At 41.0% G+C, this 17,120-nt stretch overlaps 1 protein-coding gene and 1 long non-coding RNA gene across 2 annotated transcripts in view; one reads left to right on the top strand and one right to left on the bottom strand.

Moving 5' to 3' along the window:
- The first annotated feature begins 566 nt into the window (after positions 1-566).
- Positions 567-14,844, top strand: LOC133253966 (uncharacterized). Its single transcript, XR_009738516.1, has 3 exons — positions 567-8,648; positions 12,611-12,842; positions 14,758-14,844. It is a non-coding gene; the product is annotated as an uncharacterized LOC133253966 (long non-coding RNA).
- The window catches only part of GABRR1 (gamma-aminobutyric acid type A receptor subunit rho1), a 33,100-nt gene continuing 26,408 nt past the window's right edge, over positions 10,429-17,120 (bottom strand). Inside the window, exons 7-9 of the mRNA XM_061427833.1 lie at positions 14,791-14,943; positions 12,738-12,934; positions 10,429-10,722 (exon numbers count right to left, since the gene is read on the bottom strand). Of these exons, the coding sequence (XP_061283817.1) occupies positions 10,429-10,722; positions 12,738-12,934; positions 14,791-14,943 (644 nt within the window). The remainder of the gene's footprint in view (positions 10,723-12,737; positions 12,935-14,790; positions 14,944-17,120) is intronic.

The raw sequence follows: 17,120 nt of genomic DNA, 5'->3' as shown, positions 1-17,120 counted from the left end.
TCTTCTCCTAGAAGAAGACTTCAAGCCTCTGGATCGAAAACACTGAGAAAGGGATTTAGACAGCAGTGCCCATAATGTGTCAGTGGTTTGTCCTCACTGGGGGTTGTGGCTCTTTCGAAGTTTGCTTTCTTGAAGTATCCAGCCTTAAGGCCGTCTCCTGTGCAAGCCACTCTTCTTAACTCTTTGTATCGGCTTTTAGAACTTGATCCTCCTTGACATTCTTTGTCTGATTTTTAAAAATCAGAGTAGATCCCTGGATCCGGAAGATCCCCTGGAGAAGGGAATGGCTACCCACTTCAGTATTCTTGCCTGGAGGATTCCATTTCCCCCTAGATCTCACCTTCACATTTTATGTTAAGTTATTTAGTATAATTCAGACTTTATTCTTTATAATTAAGACTTTTAAAATCCCTCTTCATTTTTATTTACTAGTGAGTTAATAGCCATGTTACATTAAAGCATGTAAATAAATACGTAAATAGGAGGCCAACTTGGAGACTGGGGGAGAAGGGTCAACTCGGAGAGTACGGGAGTCCTTCACACTTACCCCAAGAAATAAATAAATAAATACGTAAATAAATGCTGAGTCAAAATCTCCCATCCAGAGGAATAAGTGTAGCTAATATTCGCTATGTAATTAGAATTTGGGAGACTACTTCCTTTGTGAAAGTATTAGTTGCTCAGTCGTGACAGACTCTTTGTGACACATGGACTATAGCCCACCAGGCTCCTCTGTCCATGGGATTTCCCAGGCAAGAATACTGGAGTGGGTTGCATTCCCTTCTCCAGAGGATCTTCCCAACCCAGGGATTAAAGCCAGGTCTCCCGCATTGCAGGCAGATTCGTTACCGTTTGAGTCACCAGGGAAACACTTCTTTGTAACGGTAGTTTTTCCTTTTGGAACTAAGGTCTTTCTTTATCCTCATACTTCAGTGGCGTGTTTGTAATGTGCTAAATTTTCATAAATGTTTATACTTAGCTTAAATTATCATTGTGTTGATTGGGCCTCACATTTTAGATTAAATCTCCAAAGATTATTTGGAGGATAAATGGAGAACCACTCAATTTCAGGAGAACAGTGTCACTTCTAGATAAAAAGGGTTATATATATATGTATATACATATACTCTGTATATGTAAATGATGAATAATTTTAGGAGGTTGACACATGAATAAGACTTTTTCAAAATTTGGTGTCTTGTTTTTCAGAAAGGGGGCAACTAACTTTTTCTCCCAGAATTAGTTTGAATAATGACACTTGACCATCTCTTAGATTCAGTGATTGTATGTTATTCCTCTGCTCAATTATGTATTCTTTGAAGCCATTGTCTTTTCAGTATGCTTAATTTCCTTTAGGTACATTAAAACCTGACTCATTTGAAAGATAAAACAGGCCAAGCTAAGTCAGTATAAAGTTTAAAAGAATTTGACTTTTAAAATATTGAATCAACTTCTGACCTAAACTAGAGACATAGGTGGACCTGCTTGAGTATCTTGGTTTATATAGAAAATTGTTTTTTTACATGCTTTTTTTTTTTAACTTTCACTATTCATAGGCTAAACTAAAAGCCTTTTCCTCAAATACCAACTTTTGGCTATTTTTGTTAAATTAATAGACCTAAAATGTATAATCCAGATTAATGGTTTACATTTAATAACAGATTGAACATGTGTTTTCTTTTGTGATTTAATTTTAAAAGCAGGCCTGACTGAATATGGGACCTGTATAAAACAATTATGTGGTACTACTCACTACTAGAGGGCTTCCCTGGTGGCTCAGACAGGAAAGCGTCTGCCTGCAATGCGGGAGACCCGTGTTCGATTCCTGGGTCGGGAAGATCCCCTGGAGAAGGAAATGGCAATCCACTCCAGTACTCTTGCCAGGAAAATCCCATGGATGGAGGAGCCTGATAGGCTACAGTCCATGGGGTCGCAAAGAGTCGGACATGACTGAGCGACTTCACTTTGACTCACTACCAAGTTGCTATATACTATAATAATGATTGAATGTAGCTAATATTTAGCTTGCCTCTTAAAATTCTCAGGTTCTATTAGTTTTTAAAACTACTCATATTTTATTAATTATTCAGGAATTTTTCCCTTTTAATTGCTTCTTCTGTAGCACTCATAAGGGCTGGGCCATTTAGGTTAAACTAGAACACTCTTGCCTGGAAAATCCCATGGACGGAGGAGCCTGGTGGGCTGCAGTCCATGGGGCCGCTAAGAGTTGGACATGACTGAGCAACTTCACTTTCACTGTTCACTTTCATGCATTGGAGAAGGAAATGGCAACCCACTCCAGTGTTCTTACCTGGAGAATCCCAGGGACGGGAGCCTGATGGGCTGCCGTCTATGAGGTCGCACAGAGTCGGACACGACTGAAGTGACTTAGCAGCAGCAGCAGCAGAACATTTTCATGGGTTTGTGAATACTTATATAAACTGGAACTGTTTTGGTTTCCCACAATCCTCCAAAGGACTGTTTATTTATTAGTGAGTTGTAGTGATCTTTTCAACAGTTGAGTTTGGTAAACATTTGTCCAGGAGAGCCTACTTCTAAGCACTGGGGGTAAGGTAAAGAGTGAAATATAGTTCATGCTCCCAAACACTTGTGGTTGGTGGTAACTTCTCGTAAGATTGGCTTCATTTAAGCAACACTGGGTTTGAGGGAACACCTGAAGGCTGCTGTCTTGGAAATTTTTGAGAAAGTGTTTCTGAAATATTTTAAAATACCTGAGTTATCTCAGTCTGTTTGAATAGAAGAAATTGATATGAAAAGTCTTCTTAAAGAATGATTATCTACAAACCTGTATAATATGTTCTTTTTAGAAAACCTTTCAGATAGTTTTTATTTTATACATTTCTTACTTTTTATCTGAAGTATCTCTGGTCTTCTGGAAAATGTCCTACATAGTACTAGCCTTCAAAAGATCAAAGTAAATTTTCATTGTAAAATAAGTCAATTGTCTTCCTGCTAGCCAGCAACTCTTTATAAGTGTGTAAAGTATGAAAAACTGCTTCTTTATTTTTGTTTATACTTCAGCAAGCCTTTTGCAAACAAATTATATAGTTAAGGATGATGCATTTGATATGTATGAAGTTAATATTTTCAAGTAAAATCAATCTCTACTACCATCAGATCATAGTCATTTAAAAAATATTTTAATGCATACATATATTAAAGTATGTATGAAAAAATGTATGATATTAATAAATGTATTTATCAAATAGCAGTTGTGGTTTTTTTCAACCTATATAGGGAGTTTTGAAAATGCATGACTATAAAGCACAATTACCCAAATACAGTGTGACATAATCTTTTTTAAAAATTTATTTTTTGGAGAGGATAATCTCTTTACAATGTTGTGTTGGTTTCTGCTGTATATATTATAGTCTCTTATTCAGTATTACAGATGTTGCTTTTATACTATAATGTCATGTTATGTATATGAGAATTTAAAAAGAACAATTATTTTTGTTTAAAAACGAGTGTTTTACTAGTCTCAGATGCTGAGAAATGCCAGGACAAGTTTTACATGATAAGACATAGGTACATAATTACAGTATTGAATTTTCTTAAAAAATGTTTTTCAACTTCAGTACAAAGTCATACTGTGTAATAAATGCAACAGAGCAGATTTTTAGATTCTTAATCAATGGCTAGAGAATAAGTGCCTCATATGAAAAAAATTACAAGTGTCCATGTTTTTTTTGGTTTGAACTGGCTTTCAAAATAGAGTCCAAATCTGTTCTTTTTTTCCCAATGATTAAAATGTAAAATGAGCTTTGATGAGTATAATGGCTCACAGCATCCAGTCGCTTTAAAAAATAAACCTCAGATATACGAAATAGAAAAGAATATCAAGTCAGGTTCTTCAATAGACAAAATTCTTGTTTAGCTCAAAAGACTAAGTAGCCATTGCCCCACTGAGCAAACAATGAATTGCCTTTGAGAGTTTGGACTTTTATCTATTAGTTGTGTTGCTAATGCCTGACACCTTTTTATTTGACCTGAGAGAATGGAAAGCAGTTCCAAAATTTCATGTTTTCCCACTTGAGCTTAATTTATTTAAGGAATAACCAAATCTAGATCCAAGCACTGTTACTGCCTGTGAATGATATAGATTCAGGATTAACCATCACTTCAAGCCTTGTCATCAGACCTGACTCCTTCCTCACAGGAGGATCATGTGTTGTGTATGAGAAGCTTAAAAGAGTTTGATACGAATCTAAGTACCCCTGAACTATAAGAATTCAAGTTTGCTTTTAGCTTGATAGGGGAGTAAGAGGCCACCTGTGAAAAAGTAGACTTGGGTGCAGTTGAAATCTTAGCAAAACTTTAAGCTGTTGTCTGTCCATTAATCTCTGAAAGTGGTGAGGGGCTACTCAGTTATTGTTCAGCCTAATGTTTCCTCAGAGATGGAGCGGTTACCCGCAGCAACTATTTGGTATACCTCCCATTGGCTTAGCTTTTAGCTTCTGCCCATCCATCCAAAGTCACAAAACCCACTCAGGTGGGTTGTGTGTTTTTAAGACAAGCTCTTTTGTAAAAAATATGTATGTAAGAAGAGCTTATAACAGAAAATCCCAGCCAGAAAGAGATTGCAGCCACAGCTGTTTCAGATGTTTATGATGGTGATCAGTCATGTCCGACTCCTTGTGATCCTATGGACTGTAGCCCACCATGCTCCTCTGTCCATGGGATTTCCCAGGCAAGAATACTGGAGTGGGTTCCCATGCCCTCCTCCAGGGGATCTTTCCAACCTGGAGACTGAACCCACATCTCATGTTTCCTGTAGTGGCAGGCAGGTTCTCTACTACTGGGTCCACCTGGGAAGCCCCTTATCTCTAGGAGTCTCTCCAATCAGATTTTAGCCCATGTTTCCCAGCTTCTGATGTTGCTATTACCCCACCTACCCTCTGCCATTTTCTAAGTTCTGGCGGCCTAAATACTACTTGTTTCATTGATCCAAGGTTGGAACAAAAGAATTTAGAAAATCAAGTGGAAATAATAACAAAATTTAGAAATTAACTCACAAAGCATAGATTTCTTATTCTAAGATAAGAACAATTTGACTAATCAAACTTGTCTTCTCTCCTCACCCCAATATGTCATAACTGTATTTATTATTACCTATTAATATATGGCTTTGATTTATCCATTCCCATTGCCAAAGAAATACATTTTTCTGCCTGTACAGAAGCATGTTCTTCATGTTCAATCAGTTTCTGATGTTTTGGTAATTTGCGGGGGTAGGTTGTTTAACACTGTGAAGTGTCCTTGTTCTGACCTCATTTGCAGACAGCTATTATTGAGTGCAGGGTAGGCTGAGTAGGAAAAAGCTTATTCTGACTCTTGTTTCTAATTCCTTTCACATCTCCTGAAGGGCCAGCTCACCCTCTTTTAGCTCAGTAGAAGGCCTATACAGACTGAAATGGGATTTTGATAAGGGTGGAGAGACACTTGAATTAGCTGTCCTGGGAATTAAGAATTGAGGTCATTTAGAGGATGATGACCTCTGGGATTTTAAGGTCAATGAATTTGGAGGTGACTGTCATGTGTGAGCAGAGAAGGACAATCTTCATAGTGAATAAAGCAAATCACACTAAAAAAAAGGAAAGGTAACTGCCGAGAAAGAGAAGCCGTCTGCAATCGTTACAGTACTCATCAGGCACAGCCATTTATTCACTTCATGTCTTTGTGATTCCTGTGGTCTTAAGCTAGTTTGAGTGGGTTCTGTTCCGTTGAATCACTAAGGTATAGTTTTGAACTTCCCTGGTTGGCTCAGATGGTAAAGAATCTGCCTGCAATACAAGAGACCTGGGTTTGATCCCCGAATTGGGAAGATCCCCATGAGAAGGGAATGGCTACCCCCACTCCAGTATTCTTGCCTGGAGAATTTCATGGACAGAGGACCCTGGCGGGCTATGGTGTCACATAGAGTCACAAAGAGTCGGACATAACTGAGTGACTAACATTAGCAAGGTATAGTTTAGTTCCATTTGTGATTTTTAAAGTCTTAAAAAGCTGAGAACTTGGAATTACACTACACACTATTTACTCAATATAATAATACTACTGATCTCAAATCAGCATCCATTCTATACATTCATTGTTAATATGAGGAAATTAAGTCTAGAGTGTGACAAGAATATTTCCCTAAGAGTATTCATCACAGTATTATTTTTTTATCCAGTGTTAAGGAAAAGATGCACACTCATAGTATGGAATGGTTTTAATGGCTGCAAACTATAGGGAGTTTTTAGTAGGAAAATGGTCATACTATGTCATGGAAAAAAGCCTGTATCAATTTGTATATAACATATGGTGGCAACTTTACAAAACTATGTAGAAAAAAAAGTAACACTAGTTGCCCCTGGCTAATAGGATTATGAATGGTTTTTTTTCTGCTTTTTACAACTTTACAAATTACCATCCCCTCCAAAACAAAAAAGGTAGAAAGAAAGGAAATATTCCTCCCACATAGAGTAAGCATGCAATACTGAGTTGCTTCATGTATAAATGCAGCTCTTACATAACTTTTTGTGAATGATACTAAAGGTATATGGTCACACAAACCTAGTTCAGTGCTTTGCTCACTTGAATGTAGGTAAGAATCACCTGGGGAACTTGTTAACATACAGATTCTAATTGGATGTGGGGTGAGGCTTGATGTTCTGCTTTCCTAACATGTTCCTAGGTAATGCCAGGGCTCTTCTGGGAATTACAAGTATTTGTCCCAATTATATATAGATAAAAATTAAACAATATTAAATTGAAAAGTTAAAGCATCCAATTATTTTGAGAGTGGTGATAATACTTAAGTGAATTAAATGGTTTTATTCTAACATTAATGTGTTTGTTGGATAATGTGCTTTCTTATTACTGCAAATACTGGAATTTCCCATACAAAGAAACTCAGTTGTAACACAGTTTTTTTAATAATCAGAATGAAATGTTCTTTTTCTGTATGCTTTATTTTGATTATTATGACTTACATTCACACACAGTTTTGGGCTCCATGGTCAAACCCACAAGTCCATTCCTACAGGGTGGAATGCAGGCTTAGACCTAGGTTTGTGAAGTTCTTCAGTGAATTGGAAATATAAAATAATTAAACAAACTGGTCCTTCACCACAGACGGTTTGAGGAGCACTGCTCTTGAACGTTGCATGCTACATACTAGGTGCTTAGAATTACTTGCTGAATGAATGAATGGATACAGAAAGTGCCACTATTAAAAAGGAATAAATAGAAAAGTGCAACTAATAAAAATTTTTTCCTCATATTAATGTTTATGTATTGTGAGTGCCAATTTATTTGTTCAGTATTCAGGTGATAACTGCCTTTTTTTTTTTTTCTTTAGCTGCACTGCATGGCATGCAGGATCTTAGTCTCCTCACCAGGGATTGAATCCATGCCCCTGCAGTGAGACGCAGTCTTAACCACTGGACCGGCGGGGAAGTCCTCATACCTGCCTGTTAACTAGACAATATTATTAACCAAATCTCTCTACTCTCCAGTCAAGCCAACAAGTTTATTAAGTACTATAGATGTCCACGTATAAAGGGTGGTTTTCTCCAAAATTATCAGAAAAGAGAGTTGCTTTGAATTTGGGTTTTTATGAAGTCAAATTACAGAGTTCTGTCTCAGTGTCATAGCTTTGAAAGCAAAGTACTGCCACCTCAATCAATGCTGTTAGATGCTTTGTAGAGGTCACCTGAGAATTGCTAGAAAAGGTAGCAAAGACATTGAGCATGAATTCAATAACTTATTCTTCATACCACTAGTATAGATATCAATGTGAACAAGCCTTTTAAAGATCACTCTAAAAAACAATACTGTATGTGATTATGTTGTAAAGATCAAGAGTAAATACTTATAATATGCACTGTTGTTGTTCAGCTGCTCAGTTGTGTCCGACTCTTTGTGCCCCCATGGACTGCAGCATGCCAGACTTCCCTGTCCTTCACTATCTCCTGGAGTTTGCTCAAACTCATGTCCACTGAGTCAGTGATGCCATCCAACCATCTCATCCTGTCGCCCCTGTCTCCTCCTGCCCTCAGATGCACTATCTATACTGTTATGAAGCTGAATAATTCCCTAATTGTGTCTTCCCAAAATTTGTATTTTGAAGTTCTCACCCCTGTGATTTCTTTGAAGATAGGGCCCTCAAAGAGGTAATTAAGGTTAAATGAGATCGCAAGGGCAGGGCTGAAATCCAATATGACTTGTGTCACGTAAAAGAAGAGACACCAAAGACGCATGTGCTCAAAGAGGCCAGACGAGGGCAGCAAGGAGGCGGCATCTGCCAGCCCAGGAGACAGGCCTCAGGAGAAAACAAACCTGCCAACCCCTTGACCTTGGACTTCCAGCCTCCAGAACTGAAAGAAAATGAATCTCTATTGTTTAAGCTGCCCAGTTTATGGTACTCCACTCTGGCAGCCTGAGCAGACTAATACAATACAGCATCCTATATGCTGGTTCAAATGGCAAAGCTCCCCAAACGCTGTGGATGGAAGTGCACATTATGTGTCCTGGAAACCTGCCCAGATAGTTCAAAGTGGTCCTGCTCCGAGGAAGAAGCAAGTGGCAAAGATGTTTGTGAAATTTGATTGGAATTGTTTCCTAAAATAAGCATGAAAAAGGTAATGTTCTAAAAATATTTTTAGTATTAAAAGTTTACATTTAACTATTTCATCTATATTGCTTTACATTTTTCTACTAGTTGCTATTAAAAAAAAAACAACAAAACTTTTTTTTATTTCAAGAAAATGGGAGATTGCCCTGTAATTAGACTTTCTGAAATTTTGGTTGTTTTTTTTTTTTTTTAAAGACCAAAGTATAGCCCTCATGAAGAAATAACGTGATATAGGGATCAAATTAGCTTTGGAGTGAAAATGACAAAATAAGGTATAGAGTTTATTTGAATTTCAAACAAATGCTTTATGCATAAATTTGATGGGAGTTGATCCTGTGGCTATATAGTATGAATAGCTATATGTTGTTTAAATAATACACCAAATTAGAACCCTCTCCTTTATCCCCTGCCCTGATATCAGTGGCCATTATTTTCTGGTTCACAGAAGATGCTGGTATTCACTGAGTATAAATGGAGATGTCCAGTGATGTGTAACCATTTCTTTTTCATTTTGGCATTCTCTTCTACATTCAGTAACCACGTATTTCTCATCCTAACAAGTTATAGGTAGTCCCAAATGATGCATTTCCTTGTCATGGTTATGCAGAAAAAGTCAGTCTAATCCCAGGCTCATCAGTGAAGATATCACATTACTAACTTCACTTTGAATTTGGACATGCTGCAAGGTAGAGATTCATGAAGCAGTGATTATTAAACAGGCAATGCTGCTGCTGCTGCTGCTAAGTCACTTCAATCGTGTCCAACTCTGTGCGATCCCAGAGAGAGCAGCCCACCAGTCTCCCCTGTTCATGGGATTTTCCAGGCAAGAGTACTGGAGTGGGGTGCCATTGCCTTCTCCAAACAGGGAATACTCACACACAGATTTTCTAGGCTAGTTACCTCTATGACAAAACTGACAAAATGCCTGCAAATAGTTTCTTCTTCAAAGTTTCCCTACCAGGGAAATACCTACCAAAATCAGAAACCACTGTACCACTCTAAAGAGCTTTTGTTGTGAAGAGGTGAATCCTTAGGAACCACAAGATGTAAATAAAGTAGGAATATTATTATTGCCTTGTAATGAAACCAACACAAAGAAATGCATATAAAATAGGTAAGAGGCTACAGACTGAAGCATAAGTTTTGGTCAAAGTGGGGATTTAGGTGCATGTAAATGAGTGGCTCAGCAGTAAAGAATCCGCCTGCCAATACAGGAGATGTGGGTTTGATACCTGGGTCAGGAAGATCCCCTGGAGACGGAAACAGCAACTCTTTCCAGTATTTTTGCCTGGTAAATCCCATGGACAGAGGAGCCTGCTGGGCTACACGGTCCATAGGATCGCAAAGAGTCGGACACGACTTAATGACTAAACAACAGCAACGAAAGAACTTCAGGTGCTTCCCAGATCCACCTGGTCCAGAGACTAGAGTGACGCTCACATAAAGGATATGGTTCGTATGAATAAGTATCTAGAGTCTAAAAGAGGTTGAACTACATGTGCCTACCCCATCCCAGTGTGCCTTTTCTCTTAGAAAAGCAGTTTGCTTTTCTAAGAGATCCCAGTAACAACTATCATCAGTTGCTATGGGTATCTCTATACCTGCAGTACCAAATATAATGCTGTGTATACAATAAGCGGTTAATACGTGTAAATTAAACCAGTAAGTGCTGGAAAAGGGTGGGTACTGGGAACTTTCTTTTCATCATAACCTTAAAGTATGTCTCATCATTCAATTATTTCTGTAGTACATACAGAAGAATGTGAAATGTATAGAATTACAGGCATTTATGAGAAAATCGACCAGTATATTAAATTGAATAAGATGTATGCAGCTGGAAAAATGATCCTTGAGTATTTATCGATGGCGTGGGTGTCAATCCTCATGCTCACATAGCTGCTCCTCTGGCTTTTCCTCTGCGGGGAGCTCCTCTCCGAGGCCAGCGTCAGCTGCACCATCATCCTGTCGGGCTTGTCTCCGTTCTCGGGGGTATAGTTGCCCAGGTCATTCACCTCCCCATCACTGTAGCTGCCGTCCAGGAGGACTGCGCGTGGCTGAGGCAACCCGCAGGTGCAGGGAAGCTGTGGACACAGCATACGCACGCTGGAATTCAAGCTCAGCCAACAAAGTTGCACAGAGGAGGGGATCGCCTTTTCCTACTTTCTTTCAAGGTGTGTGTGTTAGTTGCTCAGTCGTGTCCCATTCTTTGTGACCCCCCCTGGACTGTAGCCCACCAGGCCCCTCTGTCCATGGGATTCTGCAGATAAGAATACTGGAGTGGATTGCCATTCCCTTCTCCAGAGGATCTTTCTGACCCAGGGATCAAACCCTACTCTCCTGCACTGCAAGCAGATTCTTTATCATTTGAGCTACAGGGAAGTTCTTTCTTTTAAGGGGTTGTGGAAATAATGATGGTGGCACTGTAAACATTTTATCAATGAAAGAGCAGATAACCCATCAACTGTTAGGAAATACCAAGTCATATCGGAGGCCCACAAGAAGGGTCACGATCAGATCATTGCCATGTTCTCTGATATGACCCCTGAATGTCACCCCACTCCAGTACTCTTGCCTGGGAAATCCCATGGATGGAGGAGCCTGGTAGGCTACAGTCCATGGGGGTCGCAGAGAGTCGGACACGACTGAGCGACTTCACTTTCATTTTTTGTTTTCATGCATTGGAGAAGGAAGCGGCAACCCACTCCGGTATTCTTGCCTGGAGAGTCCCAGGGATGGTGGAGCCTGGTGGGCTGCCGTCTATGGGGTCGTGCAAGTCGGACACGACTGACGTGACTTAGCAGCAGCAGTAGCAGAAATGTTTGCAGTTATTATGTGTGTATGTGTGTGTGTGTGTATGAGAGGGGGAGAGAGAGAAAGAGAGAGAGATGGGATGGGAATTTGAAAAGTGTGGCATTGTGGGGATAGTTTCCTCTACAGAACCTGAGTTTTCTGGAGGAGATAATCATTGAACTGCAGACAGGAGAATGAAGGGGAAACCAGGTGGGAGGGAAGGTGATCTGGGAAGTGATGGAAGTTGTATGAGCTCACATATGAAGGAAATTTTCCTAGAATGGAGGATGTGCTTCCTTGGAAGCTTATATATATATAAGCTTTCAAGAGACAGACATATCTATCCATCTATCTATGTATAATACATATATATAATGTTTATTGCAGCATTTATTATAATGGCAAAAAATGGAAAAAAAACACTGCCCATCAATAGGGGAATAAATCATGTTATACTACATCCAAGACATTCTTTATTATGCAACTATTAAAAAGATTGTCTTGGAAAGAGACATTTCTGGAAGCTTCTTTTATGATTCCTCTAAATCATTTGTCCCACCATGTTGAATTGCCATTTACTTTTATCACTGAACTAGGAACACCACCAAGATTGAAGCAACCTGGCCTTAGTTAACTTGACTTAGCAGATCCTGGTCTATGTGTGGGTGCTCAGTTGTTCAGTCCTGCCTGACTCTTTGAGATCCCATGGACAGCAGCCCACTAGGCTCCTCTGTCCATGTAATTTTCCAGGTAAGAATACTAGAGTTGGTTGCCATTTCCAGGAAGCTAGTTTATGCTGCTGCTGCTGCTGCTAAGTCGCTTCAGTCGTGTCCCACTCTGTGCGACCCCATAGACAGCAGCCTACCAGGCTCCTCGGTCCCTGGGATTCTCCAGGTAAGAACACTGGAGTGGGTTGCCACCTCCTTCTCCAACGCATGAAAGTGAAAAGTGAAAGTGAAGTCACTCAGTCGTGTCCGACTTTACGGGACCCCAGGGACTGCAGCCTTCCAGGATCCTCCGTCCATGGGAGTTTCCAGTCAAGAGTACTGGAGTGGGTTGCCATTGCCTTCTCCGAGGCTAGTTTATGGTAGGTGCTAAATAAATGTTTGAATGAGTAAAAGAGGTAGCTCAGAGTAAATTTCACACCATTTAACTTATTCTCTTGTTTGCTCTTCACAGCTAACTGGTGAAATAGTGGAGGAGGGAGTGCCATTACCCTATTTTACAGAGGAAGTCGGACCTGCCCAAGGTCCATTGCTAGACCAGATCCTACCCTTGCAGACACTCCTGCTCATGGTAAAGTCACCTTCTCCTGTGGCTTCCGCTCCTTCCGCTCCTGCACGGTGGTCAGGTAGTTGACGGCTGCGTACTCCAGCACCGAGAGGAACACGAACACGAAGCTGACCCAGAGGTAGATGTCCACGGCCTTGATGTAGGACACGCGGGGCATGGAGGCGTTCACGCCCGTGATGATGGTGGACATGGTCAGCACCGTGGTGATCCCTGCAGACACAGAGAGAAAGGAGCAGGGGTTTGTCTTCCACCGAACCCACTGGATGTCTCCGTGCCTCTTCTTTCTCCCAGCTGCTCCTCTGGCCTAGAACGTCTCCCTCCCTGGCCCTCCAGCTGCTCAAGTTTCCAGTTTTAGCTTTTATAAAGTTTCTCCTATTCCTCTGCTCCCAGCTGTATCCCTGAATCTTTTTTTTTTTTTGCTCTGCTCAGTGTCATATCTTAGTTCCCAGACTAGGGATTGAACCTGAGCGCCCTGCAGTGAAAGCACGGAGCCTTAATGCAGTCAAAGTATGGCGTCTTAAGCGCCGACGGCCAGGGAGCCCCCTCCTTGTGTCTTCATCCTGGTTCCTTTATCACTTTGTTTTTCCGCAGAGAGCCCCTGACAGGTTAGCAGTAAGACAATTCTTTACATTCAGTTGCTTAAAACAAAGATTGCAGAGGAGTTCCCTGGTAGTCTAGTGGTTAGGATTCAATCCCTGGTGGGGAAATTGAGATTTCACAAGCCTTGCAAAATAGTCAAAAAATAAATGAATTAACTTTATTCATAAAATAAATATTTATAAACAAAATAAGAAGAAGACTGTATATACGAGCAGGTATGTATGTTTCTTGGAACTCCTTCTCCAAAAGAGGGGGGGAAAGTACACAAGTTGCATTTTAATCTATGTGTCCTTGTTGCTGGGGTAAAATCCTGTAGTCCTTGGCCTGTGTTGTCAGCTGCCAGGGCCTGCTGGGTCCTGGACCTGGCTGCCCACACTGCAATGTTGACTTAAGGACCCTGTCAATTTTACCAAGAATGATGTTAACCTCATTTATGGGAGACAGATTCTGAAACTAGAATATTTATTTATTCAGCACAGTAACTGTTCAAGCTACAGAACAACCGTTAAAGGCCAGGGCATCTGTCAGTGGGAATGTCCCTGAGATTTCAAATTAAGCTCAGAACATTTGCTTGGCAAACACCAAATCACAGCGGATTGGGGTCATCTTAAGAGCCAGCACCAATCCAGTTTCACTAAAACCTGGTGAGTCATTCTCTCCCTTGAAGCCCCAGGACCTCTGAGCCATGGTGGTTCGTGTGGAATGGGTGCAATATTTAAATCAGGGAAGAGAGTGGATGGCAAACAGCCATTGATAGTACAGTAGGGATTCTCAGACTTGAGTATGTATAAGAATTACTAGGGGAGGGACTTCTCTGGAAGTCCAGTGGTTGAGACTTCACCTTCCAATGCAGGGGTGTAGGTTCGAGTTCTGGTCAAGGAACTAGGATCCCACATGCCTCTCAGCCAAAAAAACCAAAACATAAAACAGAAGCAGTGTTATAACAAACTAAATAAAGACTTTAAAAATGATCCACATCGAAGGAAAAAAAAAAAAAAGGTTTACTGGGGGAGCTTGTTCAAAATGCAAATTCCTGGAACTCTCTCAGAGATTCTGATCCTATACATGTAGATAGACCCCAGGATTCTTCATTTTAAACAATTTCCCCCACAGAATCTATCACAAAGATCCCTTGGGCCACCTTTTGAAAAGCCCTGTTACAGAATGTGACTTTCTTATCCAGGTGAGCAGAGAAAGCACCGCAGACCAGGACAACCCACTCCAGGACTCAGCTCTAATAAGATTAAAGATGAACTGTTTGTGTGGACTCCCAGGAGGACCTATAAACAGCTTTGCTGCACAGATTCTTAATAGTGGCATTATACCTGTGAATAAATAACTTGATGTTTTTCTGAGTTATAATGCCCACCGGGATTCAGGACCCATTTGGAAAGAAGGGTTTTTAATCTGGAAGGAATTCCTTGTATTTTCAGATGTCTGGAATGTGCACTTGAGATGTTGCTTACCTAAAGGGACTCTGGCGGGCACGGCTCTGCGGTCGATCCAGAAGGACACCCAGGACAGCATGACCATCAGGGTGGCGGGAAAGTAGGTTTGGAGCAAGAAGAAGAAGATGTGGCGACGCAACGTGAAGTTGATGTACAGACGGTTGTACCAGCCTGCGGGACACAGGAAGAAGAAAGAATACACACCATAGCCACTCAGCTTCCCCATAGGACTGATTTGATTCAGAGAATCATAAATGCCTTAGACGCTTGCCTGTAAACTTACCCTACCTTTATAAAATGGAAGACAGAAAAACCATGGAACAGAATAATTATATGATAACCCACATCATACGGGTTAGTACATTTCAAGGAATCTTTGGCCCCCATCCTATACACAAAGGGAACCCCTCAGGAAGGCCATGTAAGACTTTTGTTACTCAAATATGGCACATGGCCCAGCAGCATCACCATCACTTGGGTGCTTGTTAGAAGCGCAGATTCTCAGACCCCGCCCTAGATCTACTGAATCATAACTTCCTTTTGGGAATTTCCTGATTGTCCAGTGGTTAGAACTTGGTGCTTTCACTGTGGTGGCCCAGGTTCAACCCCTGGTCAGGGAAATAAGATCCCACAAGCCCCGCACTGTGGTCAAAAAAAATAAAAAGAAACTTCTTTTAACACTCCTCTCCACATGATTCCTACATATGTTAAAGCTTTAGATGTGTGGATTTAACAACTCCCTCTGGATTTCTTTATGGGGGAAAAATATGTTTAAAGTAAAAATACCTTGCTCACTACAACAGTGCATTTAGGCTATGCTTTAGCTTCACCCTGGTGCTCTTTACAAGGAAAACTTGTATGGAGGAATTGAAGGGAACAGAGAATGGTAGAAGGAGAGGAAAAGGCAGGATAAACTTGACATGACAAGAACTGAAAATAAAATGGGGACTTGGCAGCATTAACTGGAAAACTGGCATCCCAGGACAATTTTAGTGCAACAGTTATATTTATAACAGCTCCAGAAAGTGATTGTGGAGGTGCTAGAGATTGAATATGTCCTTCTCAAATTCATGGGTTGAAACCTAATCCTCTAAGTGATGGTATTTGCAGGTGGGGCCTTTGGAAGGTGATTTCATTGTGAGTGGGATTGGTGCCCTTACACAATAGGCCTCAGAAAGTTCTCTTGCACCTTCTTTCATGTGAGGACACAGTGAGTCCTAGGAAGCAGGCTTTCATCAGACACTGAATATTTTAGACTCCAGGAAAGATGAGCCTGTCTGTGAGGCTCTGTGGGGGTTGTAAGTAGGGTGAGTTTCCTTGATCTTGACTTCCCAGCCTCCAGAACTGTGCAAAACAAGTTCCTGTTGTTTAGAAGCCACCCAGTCTGTGGCTTCCTGGTGGCTCAGTGGTAAAGAATCTGCCTGCCAATGTAGGAGATGCAGAAGACGCCGGTTCGCTACCTGCATTGGCAAGATCCCCTGGAGGAGGAAATGGTGATCCACTCTAGTATTCTTGATCCCATGGACAGAGGAGCCTGGTAGGCTACAAGTTTATGGGGTTGCAAAGACTCAGACACAACTGAGCACACACACACACACACACACACACACAGAATTATGGTAGTTTTTTATAGCAGCCTAAGCACACTCAGACAAGAGGGAATGTCAAAATGCTAAGAGTCAAAGGAATGAGGGTTCCCCGAAGGACCAAGACTGGTGGGTGAGGTATGCAAAAAATAAGAGACGTGATATCACCATATGTTGGAAATGAACAATGCCTTCTGTTACAGATCAAAGAGTGTAGTCAACCATGCAGTGTTTTGGCAACAGAAATTGCGGAAAGATAAGAGCAAAGTCATCTTGAAAGGCGATTAGTTGCAAGGGTTGGAGAGAGTGAAGCTCAGCTGTAACCTCAGCTGCCAGGAGGAAGGCCACAGCGCCTGTCCACAGGCAATGTGGTGGTGGAGGCGGGGGGCAGCGGTGGCAAGCTTGCCCAGACTTGGTCCAAAAAACAACAACGACATTGCCCGTGGGGTGTGTAGTTCCTGCACTGTGGCTCACAAGAGGGTCATGAGAGGAGCTGTGCAAACAGTATGGCAGCAGGGGATTGGTTAAGAGAGAAGCATTCAAAGGTGCTAAAGTCAAGAGAACATGAACGGAAAATAATAAACCTGAAATTGGACTATTTTTGCCTATTGGACAGGGGTCTCTGGGAGTCATATCAGGGTGAAATTTCTGCTGTTAAACTGTCAATGCAATTGTCTCAAATAGACCTACCTACTGTTGTAGTTCTTATTAAGATTTTCTAGATTATCACTTCTGATGCTGTGGTGGTATCAAAAAACCTCC

Source organism: Bos javanicus, chromosome 9, assembly GCF_032452875.1.
Source record: "Bos javanicus breed banteng chromosome 9, ARS-OSU_banteng_1.0, whole genome shotgun sequence".
Taxonomy (NCBI): domain Eukaryota; kingdom Metazoa; phylum Chordata; class Mammalia; order Artiodactyla; family Bovidae; genus Bos; species Bos javanicus.
This window is presented reverse-complemented; position numbering and strand designations above follow the sequence as displayed.